This window comes from Grus americana, chromosome 21 (genome assembly GCF_028858705.1).
Source record: "Grus americana isolate bGruAme1 chromosome 21, bGruAme1.mat, whole genome shotgun sequence".
Lineage (NCBI taxonomy): Eukaryota > Metazoa > Chordata > Aves > Gruiformes > Gruidae > Grus > Grus americana.
This window is the reverse complement of record NC_072872.1, coordinates 7,216,057-7,237,903: the sequence shown is the minus strand read 5'-3', so window position 1 is coordinate 7,237,903 and position 21,847 is coordinate 7,216,057. Positions and strand designations below refer to the sequence as shown.

The following is a 21,847-nucleotide window of genomic DNA, read 5'->3' as shown; positions in this document are numbered from 1 at the left end:
TGCATAAAAAGCACCCAAACACACTGCTTTGGAGAACACTGGCACAAAATGTTACAGAAGACAAGTTAAAGTATGAAGAATGTTCTATATCTGCACCTATACACTTCAACAGTGATGGAACATCAGTAGAAACTTTGTGTAATTAAAACTCTCCTATCAAGGCTGATGTAAAATCTCTGTATGTTGCACTATTTAATATAAAAAAAAATATGGCCTTTTTTACACACGTAACAAAATGGCATCTGAATAAATTAAATCAAAATGAGGACAAATTAAGAAGCTAGACATTCTACTGCTGACTTTAACAGGGCGGGTCTTTAAATATTTTTTCCAGTGTATGTGTGCTGTGGTCATTTTATCCTCCTCACCCAAAGTGCCAAATAGCAATCTGACAGTCTTACATGCCCAGAAGTCACCTAGTCTCAGTCACCCCTCCACACAGTGCACAGGTAGCCAAAAGACGACTTACTCATTATTCCCTCTCTGCAAATTTTCTCCAGTAACTACTGTGACAGGCTAAGAATCTGCCTATCATTCTGCAAGCTGCACATGAAGTCCTGCACTCATCCCCCATTTCAGGCTTAGACAGAACTCTGCAACTGTCCCAAAGCCACAAAACAGTGAAAGTCTGTTCCTCCCAGCAAACTGCCAGTTAGAGTGCGGTTATGCAGATCCTCAGACTAATGAATCACACACGGTGTCCTGCCCAAATGCGTTAAGCCACTATAAATCCTTACTAGTAGTATTAGAAAAAAAATAAAAAATAAAAATAATAATAATAATAAAAGAATGGATAATTCTAAAAAAATATTTTCTGTATTGCCCTTCTCATATACTTTGATAGTTGTAAAAACCAAAACTTAACTACAACCCATTCATCTAAACAGCCAGTTCTCCTCAGTAAGGAGAAACCAAACTACATTGTCCACGAAACAAAAAACATAGTGCGTAATGAAAGAGGAAGCCTTTCCATCTATAGCCACTTCTTTCAAAATTCCTGGTCCATCACACTTCCTTCAGTATTCTTGTATAGGTTTGGCAACAGTAATATTAAGACTAAATACAATCTCTTAGGCCCTGGAAACGACATACAAGAAAATAATCTCATTTACTTCAGTCAGATTCAGGGAAGCAAGAAAAAAAAAAAAAGAGGATATAGAGGCAGGTCCCAAATTCCTTCAGGAATACAGGTATCCCTCTCATAACTCCCCAAAACACACACAAACACAGAAATAACTAAGAGCTAGCCTTTACATTATGTTCAACAAGATTAAAGGTTAGATTCTGGTATGTGTTCATTTACCTGAATTATCTGAAAAAGTTTTAAAAAGTTACTTTGAATGAATTCATAAGGTGACACTCCAGGCTTAAAAATTCGCTCAACATTAAAATCTGGTATCTAATTCAGTAATACATACACAACCATTATTTATTATTAATTTATACATTTTAATGTCTTGTTTTATAGTTCATGTCAACTTTATTACTAACTTCAGTTGGATGTGGTTTGTGTTCTGGCTTTATACGATTTCATTTGTATACAGACAGTTATAACAAAGTAATGTTGTTTAGGATTGTTGACAAATGGGCATGCTAACAAGGTTTCAAAATCTTTATGTGTATGTTCACTATTTGCCTAATTTCAATTAAAACATCATTGTCTATGTTAATAACATTATGGATTAATGTGGCAGGTATGAATTCACAACATTTTAAAGAAATATGTTTTAACTATGCAGCAAATGAGCACATAAAGTATGAGATATGTTTCATAGTATAATTTAAAAAAATTGAGTTGGTACACCACATTATACAAACACATTATAATTCAAATAGATGACTTATATTTTTCACATGTCCAGTGATAAGATACTGAGTTTTAAGGGGCTTTTCCTTCTTTTAATGCAGTTTTGGGGTGGGGAGCATTAGAAGAAAAAAAAAATTCATTTAAAAAAATGTTACTGCTTAATCAAAAAGTTAACTCACCTCACTGCACTCAGTTTTGTACGGAACTCCCTCAAGTGTGTATTATATATATGCTGCAATACTTTGGCATAATGGGATAAGTGAAGGAGGAGTCTCAGCCTTAAAGCTACATTCACTTGCTTATGTGGATTAAGTCAGATTCTTAATGCAGTTGTATTTTAGCTCAGTAAACCCGATATCTTTTTCTTAATTAGATTATGTAATACTTCAGATTGAAAACAGTTAAAGCTAACATCAAGAACTCTAATCTTTAAGAACAAGAAAAAGTACTGAAGGTGAAAGATTACGCTAACAAGCAATCAAAATCACATAAAGATTGGAGAGGAGAAAAGCTGCTCTAAGTCTGCATCAGTTATAACAGTCACAAAACCATTTTTTTTCAAGACTTTGAAAATAAATAATTTCCACCAATCATATATTAACAACTCCACCCCAGATTCAAAGACTGTCGAGTTTCTCTTATTGTTATGACCTGAATAACACTGCATAGACTGAGAAGTCACATGAATAAGCATCTTGCTTTTCCTTTCTTTTCAACACTCAAATACAGAAAAAGCACAGACTGAGAAAACAATTACCACAGAACATTACCAAAATCCAACATTTTATGCAACAGTACTCACTCTGTTAAAACGTTTGGCTTGAAACAAATGCCCATTCACTCGGTACAGCTTCCTCCATCTTCTGGCTCCACGTCGGTAGATTGATTCTAAGAAAGAAATTAAAAAGGTGTAAAGAAGCAGCATGGTAGCACAGCAATACTAAACACACTATGTTAAGAAAGTTGTGACTTAAAACAATCTTGCTTTTCTAAATATCAACGCACAGCTAAAATCCCTGCTGATTTTTTTTTTTTAAAGGCAGCCGTAAGTGACAGCTTCTGCAGGATGTGCTTTCACCACTGTCTCCCTTTTCTCTATCCCTGTCTCTTTTTCCTCACATGATGATAATCTTGTTACAGATTCTTAGCTGCTTGCTGTTCAAGCTCAGGTGAGAGGGACAGATAACTCTTAAAGAAACAGCTTCCTCTGGTAAAATTACAATGCTGATCTCACCATGTCACCTTCGTATGGTAACATGTAAAGGATGTCTGGTGCTAATACTGCTTTAGATATGCAATATTAAAGATGTTACAAGTCTTGATAGTTACATTATTTGACCTCATTTTTATCTTGCCTTTAAACATTACCCAAAATATTTCTTCTGTTAGGGAAACAGTTCAAGCGCAGGCCTGGCATTATTTCTAATATATTCTAAACGTAAGAACAAGAAATCACTTAATTTGTTTAAGCCAGACTTTCCAAGAGGCCATACATGACAGTACCTAGCATCTCCTCCAAATTACTTCTGTTGTCACTTTTCACACATATATATATGCAATTTTTGGGTGACTGGCTAATTAGAGAATTTAATATCTAATACTAAGTGTTGAAAAATGTAGCGTGCAGCACCACTCCTATTTAGAGCTGCACACAGCTGTAACGGTGACACAGCCAATCCCTGCCACATAACCAGGATCATGAGCTTTCCACTGCAGGCAATACCAGTGGATACTGGGAGAAATGGGGACTATAGGGGGAAAAGAAGATGGGGGTGAGTTAAGAAAAAAAATTCAGCACTGATGTTAAAACTGACAACATACCCCTGCTATCACGAGGCTAAAAAAAAAAAAAAGGTAAAAGGTCAGATTTGGTAAGATTTTCATTGTTGAATAATCAGTTCTAATCACACCTATATTAAGAGATTCAAATTTAGGAGTTCTCAAAGTTTACTGCAGTATTTAAAGTTAACAAGCATATTTTAGACAGTGAGACAAGTCTGACACATCTCCTTAAACACTTCCAGGAGAAGTATTTTACAGTGTTTTTATGGGTGTTATCATCTTACTTGAAAAAGAAATGTGAAAGACTAGAATAACTTATTTCAATGTCATAATTTTAAAGCTATCTCCAGTAACATGATGAGTAAGATTTTTCCAATACAAAGTTTTATGTATGCCTTTTTAAAAACAATTTTTTTTACTGGTTCAATGCAACTTAACACAAAGGCAGCTTGTACAAAATATATTTTGTCTACTTTGAACAGAAAAATTAGTAAGTACAGCAGTTTCATAGGGAACGGAGAACTAAACAGCATAGGAAGTATAAATAACTCCGTCTGAGAAGACAACAGTAAAATATACACTTTTAGGCTACCTTGTGGATGGCTACATATACGGTGTATTTGGTACCTAGGTACACTGGTCCTGCCAACCAAAACAACTCAGTTGCATAATAAGCAATTGTATATGGTCAATATAAAATGAGCCTCACTTCCTGCCTGTCACCTTAACGGGGTCTATCATATAGCTTTATTTTTCTCTTTTAGAGAAGCTGCAACTTCTCCATAAGAATCTCCATCAGGAAGTTGAACAGGGGAGGGGGGTTGTGTTGGGTGGGGGTTTTGTTTTGAACTGAGTCTCCAATATTACATTCCCTGTTAAAGCTGTCCTTTAATCAGTCTAATGTAAGTGAAACAATCTATAATAACCAATATTGTATGTAGAAAAATATGTAATGTCAACTAAAATGCCCCAGATAATAGAGCAGAGACCATTTAGTATAAAACTTTTGATAGTCTTAATTGATAAACATTGCTACGTTCTGACAGGTATCAAACTGTAAATTTATAATCCTCAGAAGTTAATGCAAAAAAGTTCCTCCTTTAATGTTTCTACCTTTCAAGTTTCAAACAATTAAGTTTTAAATATCCACACCTTATCAAAGATGATGTGTGGGTTTGGTTTTTTGTTTTATAAAAACCCCCAAACATTTTCATTGTCAAAAGATAGCGCAAGTAGTAAATAGTTTCTTTGTTGAAAAATTATTTAAACTTAATATTGAGCAAGCCAAAATCCTAGGCTACTGACATACAACGTGTGAACATTGTTTGTAATACTTGGTATGATTTTAGATACTCTATTTTCGTCCTTCAAAAAATCAAGGCATGTAAAGTATTGAAGTTTCTGTGACTCTGCAGATCTACAGCACCAAATCCGCAAACACTCATATGTTACTCTGTGTGCACCTGCAAACGTTTCCTTTGCAAGGCTTTGAAACAGACATTGCACTATTAAATGAATTGTTAACAATTTGGGGAAAAAACCCAACTTCTGAAAGGAGCTCAAAGATTATATGCCATACAAGTGGCAAAGATACAGTTACTAGAATAGAGGTGTATCGCCCAATATGTTTATTTGACATATCATACAGGTCTTCAAAATCTGCCAAATATAAACTCTAAAGCAAACAAACCCACCCCTACTTTTCCTACGAGCAAAGAAAATTTAAATGAGAACCTAGCAAAACTATTGTAAAGTTTTTGCCTAAAAACATGCTCAAACACAAACATCAACGAAAAACTGTTCCACCATTTGTAGGATGACTTCACCAAGCAAAAAAAAAAAAACTTCACAAGGATTTTTTCCAAAATAGCTAATTGATTCATTAGACAAAGCACCATATGGAGGCAACCTAATACATCTGTGTTCTGAACATTAGCTTATCACTGACATGAGGAATATTAAGTGAATGGTAAGTTAACAAGCAGCTTGTGCTGAAGAAGTCTGTAAATAAAGGAGCAAGTCACTTCCCTAATTAAAGATAAATATTAAATCAAAGTCAGGATTTTATATCATATACTTGTGAGGTAACAGTCTAACAAAAACTGAACTTAATATAGCGCAGCTTTAAAAAGCAGGAACCCCTACAATTTACCACTATGACTGCCACTGATTCAGCGTAGGGTCTAAAGCAAATCAATTCCTACTCCCTGTATAAAGGGCCAAGGTAAAAAAAAAAAAGATAAACCAGCAATCATTGTAAGACACACCCTTGTATCAAAAATTCTATTATGATTACACAATAAGGTTAATTTTATGACAATAGTATATTCTTAGTATTGTCAATAATAGTATTCATTTTTGGGATCCATATTCAGTGGCACAAAGTCTAGCTGGAGTCCAGTGACTATCAGCGTCCCCCATGGGACATACTGGCTCCGGTCCTGTTCAACATCCTCATTAATGATCCGGAAGGGGCAGAGCACACCCTCACCAAGTTCGCTGGCGATACAAACCTGGGAGGAGCGGCTGATACATCACACGGTTGCGCTGCCAGAGACACCTCAGCCCCTGGAGAATTGAGCAGGCAGGAACCTCAGAAGTTCAAAGGGAAGTGCAAAGTCTTGCCCCCAGGGAGGAATGACCCCATGCACCAGTATATCCTAGGGGCTGCCCAGCTGGAAAGCAGCTTTGAAGACAAGGACCTGGGGGTCCTGCTGGGCACCGAGTTGGACTTGTGCCAGCAACGCTCCTTCATGGTGAAGGTGGCTAACAGTGTCCTGGGCTGCCTTAGGAAGAACATTGCCAGCGGAACAACCTACAGAACTGCACTAAAATGTGTATTCTATGCATGAGTAATGCACTCATGAAAAAGGACATCCTCCCTAAAAATTCACTTAAGGATAACGGCAGATTATTAAAATGGCAGTAAGTATGTATCTTGAAATAAGAAGCAAACAATTTGTTGTCAGTGTTCTGTGTGATGCGCGACCAAAGTTCTAATCTTAGCACGCACTGCACCCCTACACTTCATATGGGAAAAAGATAGTTCTGAACCTGAAACAAAGTGGTTTGGTACGTTGTTTCTAGAACATTTGAGAATAAAACAAGTAAGGGATTCCGTGATTCTTGATAATCAAGAAGTAAAGCAAGTTTTTACAGCTATGATTGATTCACAAAAGCATGACTATTTAATTGCTGCATTTAACGAAAAGAGCTACTTTTTCAATTATTTTACAGTACCTATCAGTTAACTCATTAAGGACTTTGAGTTAGCTGCTTGGAGTCTGAGGAGATATCATATACCCCTAATTCAACAAAGTAATCTTTCCTCGGTGATGGATACCAAACACAAGCCTTTGCCTAATAAAAACCAACCAAACAGATATTTTTGAATACTCGTTTTGTATGTGAACAAGTTTAGAAGAAAACTCAAATGATATTTTAAGCTGCTAACAGGGATAAGTCTTTATTGGGGAACACATATATATTCTAATTACGATGAATGTACTGAACATTATCTACTTCCGAGATTGGAAAATTGGAGGAAAAAAGACTGTTTTTCAAGTTAAGATTACAAGGGAAATAAAAATACTCAAACTAAATGCCTGAAACAAAATTAACCAGCTGCCTCTAAATAAAAAGCAGTGTGAAACAACTGACTGTTGCTGTTGTGCAATTCTTCCCTCTGTTGTCAAGCTGTGCAACTACATCACTAACAGTAACGCACAATGAACCTTGTAAATAGATTTAATATTGTTTTTTCAAAGATATTCCATATGGTTAGGTTTTTTCATCTTTTAAAAAAAATGTAGAAAAAATTTTTAAAGAAAAAATTAAAACACACACACAAAAATTAGTTGTGGATATAAATGGATGAGCAACTCGTCTATTGTTCAGTGTTTATTCCAAATTAACTCGTCCACAGAAGATACTCCCCCAATTCAAAATGACCTCCTCAGAACTTCGCAGAAAGGATGGGAACCTTGCCTTTGAAAGTGTCACTTGGTAACATAGGGAGGAAAGAGAAGGCAGCACAATCGAATGACAACATACTTTCCTAGCACTGGAAAAAAAGAAACCATTTAAGAGATGGGCCCAACCTGCCCCCAAGCCCGAAATATTATTTTTCCATCTGAAATTTTAGAAATGTTTCTATATTCCAGAATATGCAAGAGAATTCATCAGTTGTCTGAAAAGTGTGGTTTACATCAACGAATGGCAGTAAAATGGCAACATAAAATTATTTCCTCAGCATTTGGATTTATAAATGCAATTCCAAAGTCTGCTTTTATGTGATCAAACTGTAATGAAATCTTTTACTATACTAAGCACAGAGATAATTTGCTATTGCTGCAAATCACTTCTCAGAGATTAATGCAACTTGTTTACAGGCCAATTACATCCCCTGCCAGCTGGACAGTATGAGAATGCCCAGTTTCTGTTTTGTTCTTTTAATGTTTTGCTGAGCAGACAAGTGAGCATTCTTTCAAAACCAACTTCTGAATTACAAGTAGGAAATTGATATTGGTATTTCAGATAGACTCTGAATTAGATAAAAAGATAACATATAAAAATAATTACATATTAAGATAGAACAAATTTTGGGAAATAAAAGTCTAAAGAACTTTGACAGTATGTTGTTTCACGTATCTGCCACTTAATATGTCCCAAAGAGTTAAACTGAAACAAAACTGCTTTCTGAAGCATGTAACAGACGTACATTGTATGGTATGTTAATTGGCCCTTCCTTCTATTATGAATAAGCTGCTATGTAAAATTGCCATACCTTTTCAGAAGTTAGAAAAGGAAGAGCATCCTTAACAATATGTAGATATTAAGTGCTTTCACCTCTTGCCATTATTAAAATGGTCAGAAGATAGCATTTTCTGGTTTATTTAATTTAGAACTGATCAGCAGCTAGGGAACCAACATTAAAATTAACTACAAAGTCAGATCAACATTTATAAAAAAAAAACCAAGCACAATTAAGACAATAATGACAAAGGAAGTGCACTACATACAGCACCAGCAGAGAAGCAACAAGGAAATAAAACTGTGTCTCACAGAACAGTAATATTTGCCCGGCATGTATTGCAAGACAGCTAGCACACTGAATATGCTATTCCCCACTGACTTAGAAGGGGCTCAACTGACTCCCGCTTCAGGACTGCTAGGCAGAAAACTTATCCTCCATACACCACTGATTTCTCATGCGTTATCTCTTCATCGCTCACATTCACATCCTTTTGTTAAAATGGCTCCGTGCCATTGCAAGGTGCTAAGTCGCATTTACGAAGACAACGCCATCCAGTAAAAACAGAGTAACATCTCATTTTGAAAAAGTCTCTGCTGCACCGGTGCTGTATGCCCCTTTAGATCAATCACACCTGTCAATGCCTTACGCTCTTTCTTGGTCTCTAAGTTAAAAAGCTCATATGAAGAACAATTAGAAAATCTGGATTGCCTTGTCATTAAAAATACTGATTGCATTCAAAAAAATGAGAACATTAAGAAACAAAGGGATATAAAAACCTATTTTTAAAAATACTGGCTTTCACTTTCAATCAAAAATTAATACCTTATAGTCACAGAAATACAGGAAATAAAATATTTAGACAATATGGAATTTGTCCCTAGAAGTTCCCTTTACTTGTCATCAGAGGGACCAATCAATTCGAAAAATATCGTGGATGAGGCCTCACAGACAGACCTCACAGACACCCAGCAAGATAGTTACTTTAGCTATCAAACAAACAGGAGACATCCAAGGATTTGACTTAATATCTCTTGAGCAAGAGAAAATAATCGATACTTTAAAAGAGATATCTAAACATTTAGGAGCAAACACAATTTACAGAATTATTTCTCGAAAATTGTAATGGAAATGTAACCCTCAACAATCATGGCAAACAAATGCATGAGAACTTGGCATGTTTCTGGCAAACAAAAAAATAAATGAAAGACTTAAAAAAAGATCTCATAATAAGACATAGCAAACCCCACATTTTTAATCATTCCAGATTGCCTTAGTATCAAGTATAAGAACAGTAATTGCTTTGGTTAGGCTGCTGAGTGCAGTAAGTCCCATGGCCATCTATCTGGCTTGCATACGAGCTGGGTGATGCACAGGAAGAGACAATTATAACCTCAGCCTCATGCAAAACGGAGCATCACCTTTGGCAAAAAGAGACTGCACAATTTAACATATCTACATCACATTCAGCAATTTGTTTCTTTGCATTACAGACTGCTGCGGATGTAAAAGTTGAACAGTTGAATACCCTTGCAGTGCTGCCAAGTTGGATAAATCTGGGATTAAACTAGGATAAGAGTAGGATTCTCCCAATCACCTGGTAGAGAAATTGTAGCAAGCCTGTGTGATCCACTTCCATACTGAATTCTAGAACACCAACTGTGAGGTCAATCACAGAATCTGAATTCTCTTTTTACTGTTAAGAATATGACTCAGTGACTAACAGCCCAGAGTTTACTCATATATTATCTAGTTAAAGCAAAAATGTTTGTCAATTAAGTGAAAACAAATTTGGCATTCATGCGTCAAGACAGTTGTTTGCTGAAAAGTGTTGACACTTCATTACTTCACAAGGCTTATTCGTATTGAAGAAATAACTCAGAACTCAAACACATTTTTCCATGCAAGGGTCATGGCTTTTCTGTACAGATTCTAATTTTGCAATCCAGGATGAGAATTTAATGATTTTATGTAAAATTTATTGGATGTACTTAAAAATAACATAGCAAAGTAGCCGAAGTGTTGCTCAAGAAATCCTCACTAAATTCAGTTCCTGGATGCTCTTCTAGAAGTGAAGATGTCCTGATCATGAGGATCTCTACGTCAGTGATCACAATCTATTGCACATGCTTCTCAGCATCTCTTACTTATATATATATACACACACATTTTGCAAGGCTGTCCTGAACACAGGATAAAATTACGCTGTACTTGTTCCTCTAATTTGAAAGAGCATGTTATGAAAAGGGATGGAAGACAATTGGCGGTGGATCTGTACTTTTGAAGGTGATTAACATTTTTGGTTAGCAAAGAAAAAAAGTCCAATTTTTCCCTTCTCTAACTTGGCCTTCTATGCCATTTTAAACTTTACGCTCTTTCATGATGTGTAGATGGCTCCTCTGTTTACAGAGCTGCAATGGTTACATGCGCTACAAAACCAAGCTTGCACTGTATTGTTAATAAAAGTCCAAAAGGCTTCTTTTGATGGCTGCATCATACACTCTCCCCCCCAAAAAATTACTTTCATTAAAGGATTTATTACAATGAAAACTGAATTTAATGTTCTATTAACATGTATTAAGATCTGCATTAAAATATTTTTAATCAAATACTGGTTCAGTACTCTGTTGGCTTATTTAAATGATTTAATTCTTTAATTTACCTTAGTACTGAAGTAGATCAAAATGAAGTTCTGAATATTTAAGCAATGTGTAGCAGAACAACTTCAGCACAAGATGAAGCACTTCTTTAGTACTGAACTCCATTTATGTAACAGGGACCTCTGAGCAGTATTCTACTTACCTGAACTAATAAACTGGCACCTTTATTTAAATATATTTTTATCCAGACATTGCTCATTTTTCATGTTTACAAATTTTCTAGCTTCAACTAAACCTCTATCATTTGTATTTAGCATGCACTTAATGCAACAAAGCCCAGATTACTGAAGCAGAACACATTCATCTTTTCTAGTCTATATCTGCATCCACTTTGCAGGCCACTGTGGCTTTTTTTTTTTTAAATAAACTTCCATGTCTTAGTACGTACATGAAGCAGTACTTTCTATTATAAATAAAAGCCTGGTAACAGAAAGCCTCTGTCTTCTACACAATCTGGAATTACTGAAGGTGGCAAAGAAGTGAGAAGCAACCCAATGAAGTTTCATGCAGGAATTTGGTTCTACTTTATGAGTAGCCTGCATGACTTAAGACTTGCTGGGAAATTTTAATCTAGACTTAACACCACACGCTTTCTAGAAAAAGTTAATCCTTTGAGTACACGTGGTTTCTATCTACGGTAGTCGAAAGGGGGTGAGAATTCCAGTTCTTTTTGTGACTGTGCTAGACAGCAATCAGAAGGAACTGAATCCAGTTTGTTGAAGTGTGATCAATTAAAACTTGGTCAGATCAAATTTTCGCCTAGTCTCATTTTTTTATTTTAAATTGCAAGTTATAACATGTCTATCGAAAAGGTCAGAGGAAAAACAAAAAAGCTAACTACTGGCAAATCTCCTAAAATGAAGTCTTCTCAATGTTTTCTAAGAGCCCCGCTTGAACAGTAGGAAACTGTTAACTGATTTCACTTAATCTGTGCCTTACATGATTTTACATTAATTGTTTCTTTCTAAGCTGAAGTCCTAGTCTTGTTCTCCCTGCACTGAAACCTTTCCATAGATTCGGCTGTGGCCCATCTCGTACACCTGATTTTCCCCTTATTTCATTGTTACCTCTAAAATTTTATTTGTATTTTGAACTGCTATTGAACACAAAGATGATGATCACAGAACTACAGAAAGTTCCCAGAATCCATGCTTAGAATGAAATTGAAATTAAAATTAGCCAACGGCCCCCACCCCCCAACTCAAGCAATGCATTTATCATGGGCTGTTCATGCCTACTTCCCATGAAAAGCACAGTGTTCCTATTTTTTAGATTATTACCATTTATATTAAATTGACATTATTAAAGTTTTTTCCAGTGCATATCGAATTACCTGATTTGCTCTCAAGGGACAGGCATCAACACCTATTTGATCACATCGTCACTGAAAATGCAGAACTGTTCAAAAAACCCACCAGCTATTCAAAATAGATTCAACATTTCTTTCAAATTCATAAAGCTTTCATTAAGGTGGCCTTCACAACACCCTTGAAACCATTACTTGGTTCTTACAGTCTCAGTGTTAGGACAAATTTTCTGAGTCAGGCTGTTTTCCTTCACAGCACAGTTACTTTACTTCAACTTATGATCCGCTCTAAACCAGTTCCGTTTCCCTTCCCAGAGTTTGCATTATTCCAGTATTAGCAGAATAACAGAAACTCAGTTCAGCTATTACTTCATAAAGGTGTATTTTATCTTTCCTCAGAAATTAGACTCAAGCATATTTCTCTGAATTCTTTCCAATTTAATTAGTCGTATCACACCCAGAAAAGTATGCAATACCTCAGGACGACAAAGGACAGACACTATTACCTTGCAGCAGGACTAACTCTCCAGATCTATCGCTTTCCAGTCTGATGGTTTTGACACATCTGTACCTCACAGAACCTAATGCTGCTTCATATTAGGAGGAAAACAAGCTGAAATGAAGTGCACACGTCGATTCTTACTATGAGTTGTGCTCAGTTTTTATCATTCAATAAATAAAACCAATCGGGAGAAATTCTCCCATTTGTACTTTTACTCCTTCTAAGCTTCCTCATATAATATATGGATATAGCATTTATACATCTCACAAGTATAACATAAGAATATGTATCACTAAATTTATTACCATTATTTAGTGACAGTAACTAAATAAAAAAATCTGAATAGTTTCAGGAGTTACTCATCATACCTGTTATATTCTGGATTAAATGATGATACACCAATTCTAACAGCAAGCTGAGTTAGTCTTCTGGCTTAGTTAATTCTTTTATGATGCAGAAAATTATTGTTTCCCAAGAAAGCGACTTTCCCTCCCAGAGTTTCTCATCCTTATGGGAAAAGACCTGCATGTGATACTGTCTTACATATCTGTCCTTTCATCTGGTCTGTTAATGGAAAGCTATCGTGTTTAACACATTAAAGAAAGTACACTTAAATCGTTCAAATTAATGATTGTATTTGCCTTTCAGCCTTTGGAAGGGGGCTTTCAACTCACCCCACAGAAGAAAGGAAGATAATTATACCAGATCTGCAAAGTTTACATACTGCTTCCCACCTGAAACCCTTTTGATTTCTACTGTGCTTTTCATTATCTGTGCATCAGATTTGCTGTGTAAAATCATTTTATGATAGCTATTCCTTCTAACAAGTTTAAAGTAACATTGAGATAGCTTGTAGTGCTATCGTTAAAAACAGTGATTGCACCTCGAAATTAATGCATCCATTTTATCACTGCCTGCCAGAGGTTTTCGTTTCTTTGCAATCCTTATGGGTACGAATAGCTTTTATGAGTTGACAATCTAAAGAACAGGTAGTCCTGTGCCAGTCACAGGGCATCTGTACCTGTTTTACTGAAGAATGCAGTAGATGATAACCTAAATTATTGGAAGAATCATATAATAGCATTACTATTATAATAATGAGCATGTTATTGTGGAAGTAATGAGGACCATTCTAAAATCTTGAAGTTTTGCCTTCAAATAGTTTCTGATTTCCTTTTAAATATTTCCCCAGCTAATAATTCAAAGACAAGCACTTACAGATGCACAAGAATTAGTAATAGAACTTCAGAATTACAAGTGAGGTGCTTTCTAGTCAGTACTGAGAATCTCAGCTTCTCATTTTTCTACTACCCAAGTCACTACCTTCCCCCTGTGGTTTAAGGACAGAACTGCACAGCCTGTGCAACACTTAACTCTTGCACTGACAGTGATGATTAGGACTCTCACATGCCTCTTCTGAAAGCCACCCTTTCAGCATGCCTGATGTTAGCTGCTTTTTGCTGTTTTACTTCAGATTTATTTACCATCTGGATTTGTACTGACAGCAAGCCTTCAGTGGCTGGCCAACTGCTATCTCTACTTAGCCTTACAAGGCTTCACTCCTGAAGTGCTCTCCATTTCAAATCAGCAACACCTGAAGTCTCCTATCACAAAATCTGCTTTCTCACACAGCAACTCCAAAATCCAAGAGATAAATGTTTAAGAGCCCATTTATCTGCCCTGGAGGCCTCTACTGCCTTCTCTGTGGCTCAGTTAAACATTAAAAAACATAATTTGCATAGAGCAACTAATTTTAAACTATTACACAGAATCCCAAGTATAATAATATATAATTAACCTCGACCACATCATTTAAGGGGTTACACATTAAATAGCTCTTTCAAGCTACTGAAACAGACAGGCCTAACAATGGTTTAACAGGCTCACAGATGTCCACTAATTCTAACAACACAAAAAGCTTCATCACCTTCTCGCCAATTTAGTTACTCCAAATGCCTGAATATCAAAAGTGGATTTACCAACTTATGAGAAGTATACAGATTGGAAGTATGAGAGGTAATACAGGCAGATGGAGCTAGACATTACATTCAAGATAAGTTTTCTAAAACCAGGTGACATCCTTCCTGCACAATTATACTACATTCTGAGCAATAGCTAAGAAGAGGGAGGAATAAATAAAAAAGAACACAGGCTTTTTATGACACCTTAAAAACTAGCTCAAGTATTCCTTATTCCACAGTATTTTTAGTTTATAGTTTATGAATTGGTATACAAACATTAGCTAAAAAACCCTAGCTCTTTAGTCTGCATTGTATGTTTCATAGCTAAGAAAAATGTTGACATTATTGTAGAATTAAAAACATTAAATGATTCTAAGCAGAACAGGCTTTTAACTATAATTCTGTTTTCAGTAACTCACACTGTCTCATAATCTGTATGTATATTTTTCAAATATGCCATGTATGAAAAAATTGTGGTACACAGTTAAGACGACAGAGGAAGAGATTTCAGGTATTCTTGAGAAACTATGACACAGCTATTTTCAATTCCTAAGCAACAATATATCTTACATTAAAAATAGTACCATTTCCCCCTCAGTCAGTTCAATTACTAAAAACCAGGAGAGGGTTACTAGCAGTTTCAAAATTGCCTAATTATCCAGTGCAATCCAATCTACGTCTTCAGAATAGTCTCTATGGTCAGAATAGTTCCTTTCTTCATTGGGGGATGAAATTGGTTCACGTGCTCTGAATAACCTAATCACTGCTGCCAATACAGTAACAAATGAAGGGAAAAACCTGCCTTATGAGCTAGAAAAATATTTACAGGCCACACTACTGTAGCAAGAAGCCTTTTAGAGCTATTTTATAGTATCAGGCAGAACATAAAGCAAAATCACATATCTATACCTAAAATAAAATAGCTCACAACAATAATGAGGTTAGTAAGATACCTTTACTCAATCGTATGATGAAATTTTCAAGAAAGACGGCTTGGGGAAAAATGAAGTCCAAACACCTAATGCTAAAATACTGAGCAGATAAACAAAGAGCATAAGAGACATCCACAACACAGTGTAATCATTACTAAAAAAAAAGGCAGCAAAATCAGCCAGAAATATCAGATAATAAGAACATTAGTCTACTGTCATACTAATGCCGTAAGTAATTATACATTAAAAATACGTTCTATTTCATGAAATTATTTAAAGGTTTCCTGGTCTGCATTCTTACATTTCATGAAGCCAACAGCAAAACAACCCTAAAATTTGTTAGCACTAGCTACCCAAATCCAAGATGAATTTTAACATTAAATACACACATCTATTTGTTCAGATGTAAAAATGCAGTAGCGTACTAGCACAGTTTATACTGACAATATTAGAAACTAAGTAAACCTTAATTCAAAACAAGTATTTCACAATTATAAAACATCCAAAGACAATCCACTAAACACAATTCTACAAAAAGGCCTTAGAAAATGACGCTTCTATATCATTAATCTTTACATCAGCAATCTTGCAATAAACAGGCCCTGAACACATACCGTCAGGGTTTTTTGGATACATTTCCTTCATTAATCTCCCTTATTAGCAGCAGCATCACTCACTCTTCTGTTCTTTTCCTCCTAAAATACATTCCCCAAGAGTCCTTTCAATGCAATTTTATCAGCATTTCTGAGAGGTCTCTCAGCCACATCCCTACGCACAAGAGGCAGCAGGAATCTCTGCATTTGTAACAATCTATGGCTGCAAAGGAGGGTGGCAGGCAAAGCAACTGTATCGTAACCAAAATGCTGAGTTCTATTATCTACTGCACCACACGTACACACGTACTGCATCAATGGCCTCAATTCATAACAGCAATCACAATGATGATACATAAAATCTATAGAAAAAGCATGCATTACTCACTGGGTTTTATTCTTTAGCTTCTTCAGCATGTAATTCTTTACGCTTTACAATGTAGGAGGTATGAAATGAAACATTTTCCCTTTATTCCACTGATGCCGCTGTTTGAATACCATTAGATACCAAGGACAATACGCAGGATCAGCTCGAACATTAAGAGCAAATATTTAATGGAAGACTGGTTACCCCCGTCTCTCCCTTTCACATCTCTGCCTCATGTATCCAGGCACGGGTGGTACTGGCTCCCTTGAGAGGCTGTAGCTAGCAGCTGAGGCACAAACTAAAACATGGCATGGATGTCAAGGAGCTGATGTCACAAAAACAAGTATTTCTCTGATAAAACCGGCAATTCCATTTGGGAAGTCCTACAAATCGATAGAAATTGTTCAGCTGAACATGCTTTGTTATACGATGCACTGCAGCACCAAGAGTGATAAATCAGATCAAGATCTGTCCGTGTAAATAAGCGGAGACTATAATAACTATGTTATAAAACTGCCAATCAGATACGATGCTTTGTATCAGAGTATCAGGAAGGCTATCACCTATAAGCACGGAATACACACCTAAACATTTCAGAAACAACCTTGTTTGATATCAATTTCAAAAGAATAGCTAATCTACTAAAAAAGTAAAAATCTTTTTAAATATGAAAGACTGGCCTAAAAGTCTGCCATCTTTATCAGGAAACATTGTGATAAAGTATCCAAGGCTCCAGTCCGGCAGATGCTAGAAACACCTATGAGAGGTCACATTCAGTATCTGGGAAGAGATGCAAGATGTTTTAGAAATCCTGCCACCTCACCCACACACAACAGTGCTGCCATTCCTGTCTGCGGGGATAGGTTAACTGTCTTGCTGAAGGTAAAAGGAGCTGGGAAATTATTTACAACAGCAGCCGTACATTTATAGTGGCAGCTAGGTCTGGCACAAAAAAAATAAATAAATTCAGGAGCAAAAGGAATACAGAGACAATGCAAGTTCAGATGCTGGAGACTGTGCAAATTCTATCCTGCAGACAGCATCGCATCAATGTAAGAAGATAGGTTCTTCAACCACAAAAAGAACTTTTCTTAAGGAATGCAAATAGAATTATTAGTCACATGGTTTATTCCATTAATAGATTAGATTAATTTATTTCAAGCTTTGCTGGCTGGTACAATCTCAAAACCACATCAATTTCACAAAGGTCCAGGACAGCTAGCAACTATATTATTAGATTTCAACATAATGCAAAACGTTCAGTATGTATTTCTGCACTCTTCTTCCAAAGCTTTATTGTTCTGAAGGAACTGGAAAGAAAAACCTACAATTCTACAGAAATTCACCACAAAATATTTGCGATTCAGAAGATCACATACTATTAGAAATAGTCACTCTATGACATAATATAAACAAGTCTGAGCAACATATCGCAAATTAAAATATTTAGCAATTCAATAGTTTTGTTTAAAAATTCTATTTCAAACTGTCTGCAGTTCTGTAAAAAACTAGAAGTCCACACTTAGAGATTACTAATATAAGTAGAAGCCCATTTTGGACACAGCAACTACTTAACTGTTTGTCTCTGAAAATAACTTGAGGCAAACTCATAAGCTCCTATATAGCGTAAACATGATGCTCTAGAAAAGCGTATATTCTCATTTTCTAAAGATTTCCTATGAACGTAACTACAGTGATAAAGGCACATAAAATATAATTTGAAACATACTGAATATTTTCTGAATAAAGGACAATATTTTAGTTCTATCAAAATAAAGTCCTTTAAATAAAACTGTATCACCAATATCAATAACATTTCCAAACAGTCTAAGCATAAAGATGTTTGTTGTATGCTATTAGCTAACAAGCAATAATGCTGAATGCATTAGTTTATGCTAAATTAGCACCGATACAATTTAATAGGTCTGTTGCAAAACAATTTGAAAATAGTTACAACTAGGCCACAATACCAGGTTTCCATGCAGGCCCCACAGATACAAAGAGACAATATGCACTGAATTAATTCATTATATTATGAGAAACCTGACCACAAATCACTTACTGAGGACCTCCTATTAACCAGGCTTTTTAAACAATTGAAGTATGATTCAACATGACCTGTAAAATCATGTAGGGAGAAACACCCTACAGACAGAATAACCAGGTCATCTGAGCCACACTAATCTATGTGCTTCTGTAGTTCATCTCATGACTTGAGATAACTAAACCTTCTAACAAATTAACACAAAAAACTTTTGTACTAAAGTATCTACACTTTTAATGAGATCATTAAATTGCAGTGAACTTTATTATGCCACATTATTTGCACAGATACCCCTTTAATCAACATCCTTTTCTCTCCTCCAGTTAGTTTACTTTTCTTGACAGCATTCCACATTACTTTGTGTTTTCACAAATAAGGGCAAATAATTCTATTTGGAACTAGCACCAGGTTAGGTTGGTACAACACAAGTATTTCTTCCTTCCCTCTTTAAATAGCTACCGGAATGGAAGCAGAGCTAGAGTCAGTTCTTATATGAGAAAGCAGAGTGGCATGGGTGCCCACATGAGCTCACACTCTACAATTTTCATCCAACAAGTTAGAAGTGAGTTAGAAAAAGAAAACAAAATAGGTTTCAGCATGTTGTGAAATAGCCTCCATCACTGCAGTGATGCCAGACTTGGTTATTACAGTCTTAGCTGCAGAATTAAGGGGGGAGGCACCCCAAAGTTAGAAATTTAAATAAAATCAAGCATTCTGTCTTCATTGAAAGACAGCTATTTCACAGAAAAAAGTCTGAAGACATGATGGAGTATTAACACTTATATTTATTTACCTTTGGCATCAAAATCTGCCCTGGTAGAACATCACAAGCATTCTGAGGCTAGCTAATCCCCAAATCCATCACTTTCTCTTTTACTGTAATCCTCACAAAAGTCAAAGGCACACAAGACATTGAACTACCCAAACATCCCAAAACATTATTACCAAAAAAAGATTTGGGAAAAGTAACAAGATACAGGGAAAAACAAAACTTTCACTGTTGCTAACAATATTTTCTGTAGATACAGAGGTTCAATTAATTTTTGCCTGCCAACACAAACCTGACACCTTTCCACGCAAGAGATTCAGTTTAGGACATAACACTTGCTGTAACTCAGGTCCCAGAATAAAGCAGTGTTCCTTGTATACAATTCACATCAAGAACATATTTAAACCTACAGATCTAAGACCACTCTTTCCAGAATGATCATGGAACTTGAGGATGAAAATATTTTCCCAGAGATATTTTCAACCTGTTAAGCTAAACTGCAAAGCGACAGCATAGTAAAACCTATACATTTTCAACATACAGTAAAATACGACTGCGCAGTCCTCACTTGACTTTTAACTCATGGACAAACAAGTATTGAAATAAATTTTATTGCTTGCACATACAGTAGAAGTACATTATGTGATGTAGTAAGATGGACTGGTTGCCCATTTCCTTGTTGAAACTTGAGCAAAATTAGTAAAAAAGCCACTGAGCTAGTATTTGGATAGATATAAGAAAGTACAAACAAGAACGTTAAACAAGGCATGAAAAAACTCAGATATACGGAAAATAGTATAATGGAAACAGCTACAGAAATGCTTGCTTGGCTCACCCTAAAAATAAACTGAGAAGACCACATAGATATCTTCTTTTTCCTTCTGAAAAAAATGAAGTGTCTCAAGGACAATGATTTATTTAATACTTCTAATCAGTGTAGAAAACAGTCTTATTTTCTCTAATTGGCTGAACAAGGACAGCAGACAGTGTTCACATTTACTTTTTTTCTTTCTAAAAGACAACTTCAATAACCTAGTCACAACATGAAAACTTGTCTGCTTTTTACATTTAACCTTTCATCTACTGTAGTTTAAATGTAAAAAAAATCATATTTAAGCTGTAATATTTTGGTATTTAATCCATCTCCATCTTCTAAATTTCAGTAAGAGTTCTCAATAGAACAATTATTAGTATATTAGTATTATTTCTCTAAAAATGTTATAACTATTGACCACTGCATACACATTTTTAGCCAGTCTGTCAGTGTAGATCCTGATCAACTAAGTCTTCTGCTAGTATGCATGATTTGCTTTTATCAACAATTAATCTTATCTGCTCTTGTATCTTCCAAAGAGAAGAGCAAAGGTCCTTCATTCTTTCAGTAAGCTTTTACTCATACTACTGCGACTAGCCAAGCATCATCCGGTAACTCTGTTACCCAATTACTCACATTCCTTTCTTTAACATTTACAAAGATAGAAACTAATGTACTGATGAGATCCCTCCAAATGAAAAGTGGCTATATAGCTATTTACTCCTTTTATCCCTGTAAAGTTTAAGCTATTGAAATATAGGTAAACCATACCAATTGTACTCTTCCTCTAGAGGTTTATCTACCTTTCACAGGAGTTTTTTATGAGATTAATAATCTTTTTATAAAAGAGGCTGTATCTCCCTCTTCTTCAGTACATCACTTCTTTTCCCTGCAAGTTAAGAAACCAAAAGAACCACAAAAGCAAAGGACCACATTCAAATATGCATCTAAAATCCTGACCTGTCTTCCTCCCAACATATCAGCTACTGGAAACCAGTATTAATCCTCAGAAACATTAAAACAGTACTACAATGTTGATTTATATAATTTCTCTGGTGATATAATATCAAACATTTTGCATTCTATTAAGAAACCACAAAAGAATATACATGTACGTAACACTAGCTTATGAAAATCTTTTAACGTATTCCTTTTCCATGTGACGGAAAAAATTAAGCTAAAAATTGATAACATTTTAGTACTCACTATCTTCTCCTGGACAAGGCATGCCGGGTTTCTCTGGAATACTTGGGAAAACTAAAACAAAAACATTAGATTTTTAAGTTAAAAGATTCTCAGTAATACTTTTTCATTGATTCTTGAATATATTTACACAAAGATGGTTTCTGGAAGCCTTTAAATAATTCTGCATGAGAAATAACGTAATCAAATTGGGTCCGTACTGGTAAGATCTTATACTTGACTACAGCATTAACAAATCTGTGCAGTTTAGAACTTTAAGCCCCCTCAAAGCCTACTGTACAGCTTCAGCTTTGGGCTCCACCCCCAAAAGAACCCTTCCTTCTTACATCATCAAACTATAGGGCACCAGCTAGA

The 21,847-nt window shown here is 35.6% G+C and overlaps 1 protein-coding gene across 4 annotated transcripts in view; it reads right to left on the bottom strand.

The window, feature by feature from the left end:
- The window catches only part of PRKCZ (protein kinase C zeta), a 53,298-nt gene that overhangs the window by 17,117 nt on the left and 14,334 nt on the right, over positions 1 to 21,847 (bottom strand). For 3 of the 4 annotated variants that reach the window (XM_054850020.1, XM_054850019.1, XM_054850022.1), the window contains 2 exons: positions 21,497 to 21,547; positions 2,610 to 2,695 (listed from right to left, as the gene is read on the bottom strand). In XM_054850020.1, coding sequence (XP_054705995.1) covers positions 2,610 to 2,695; positions 21,497 to 21,547 — 137 coding nt within the window. Of the gene's footprint in view, positions 1 to 2,609; positions 2,696 to 16,317; positions 16,542 to 21,496; positions 21,548 to 21,847 lie in introns of those variants that run through there. The other variant, XM_054850023.1, reaches the window with a different exon arrangement.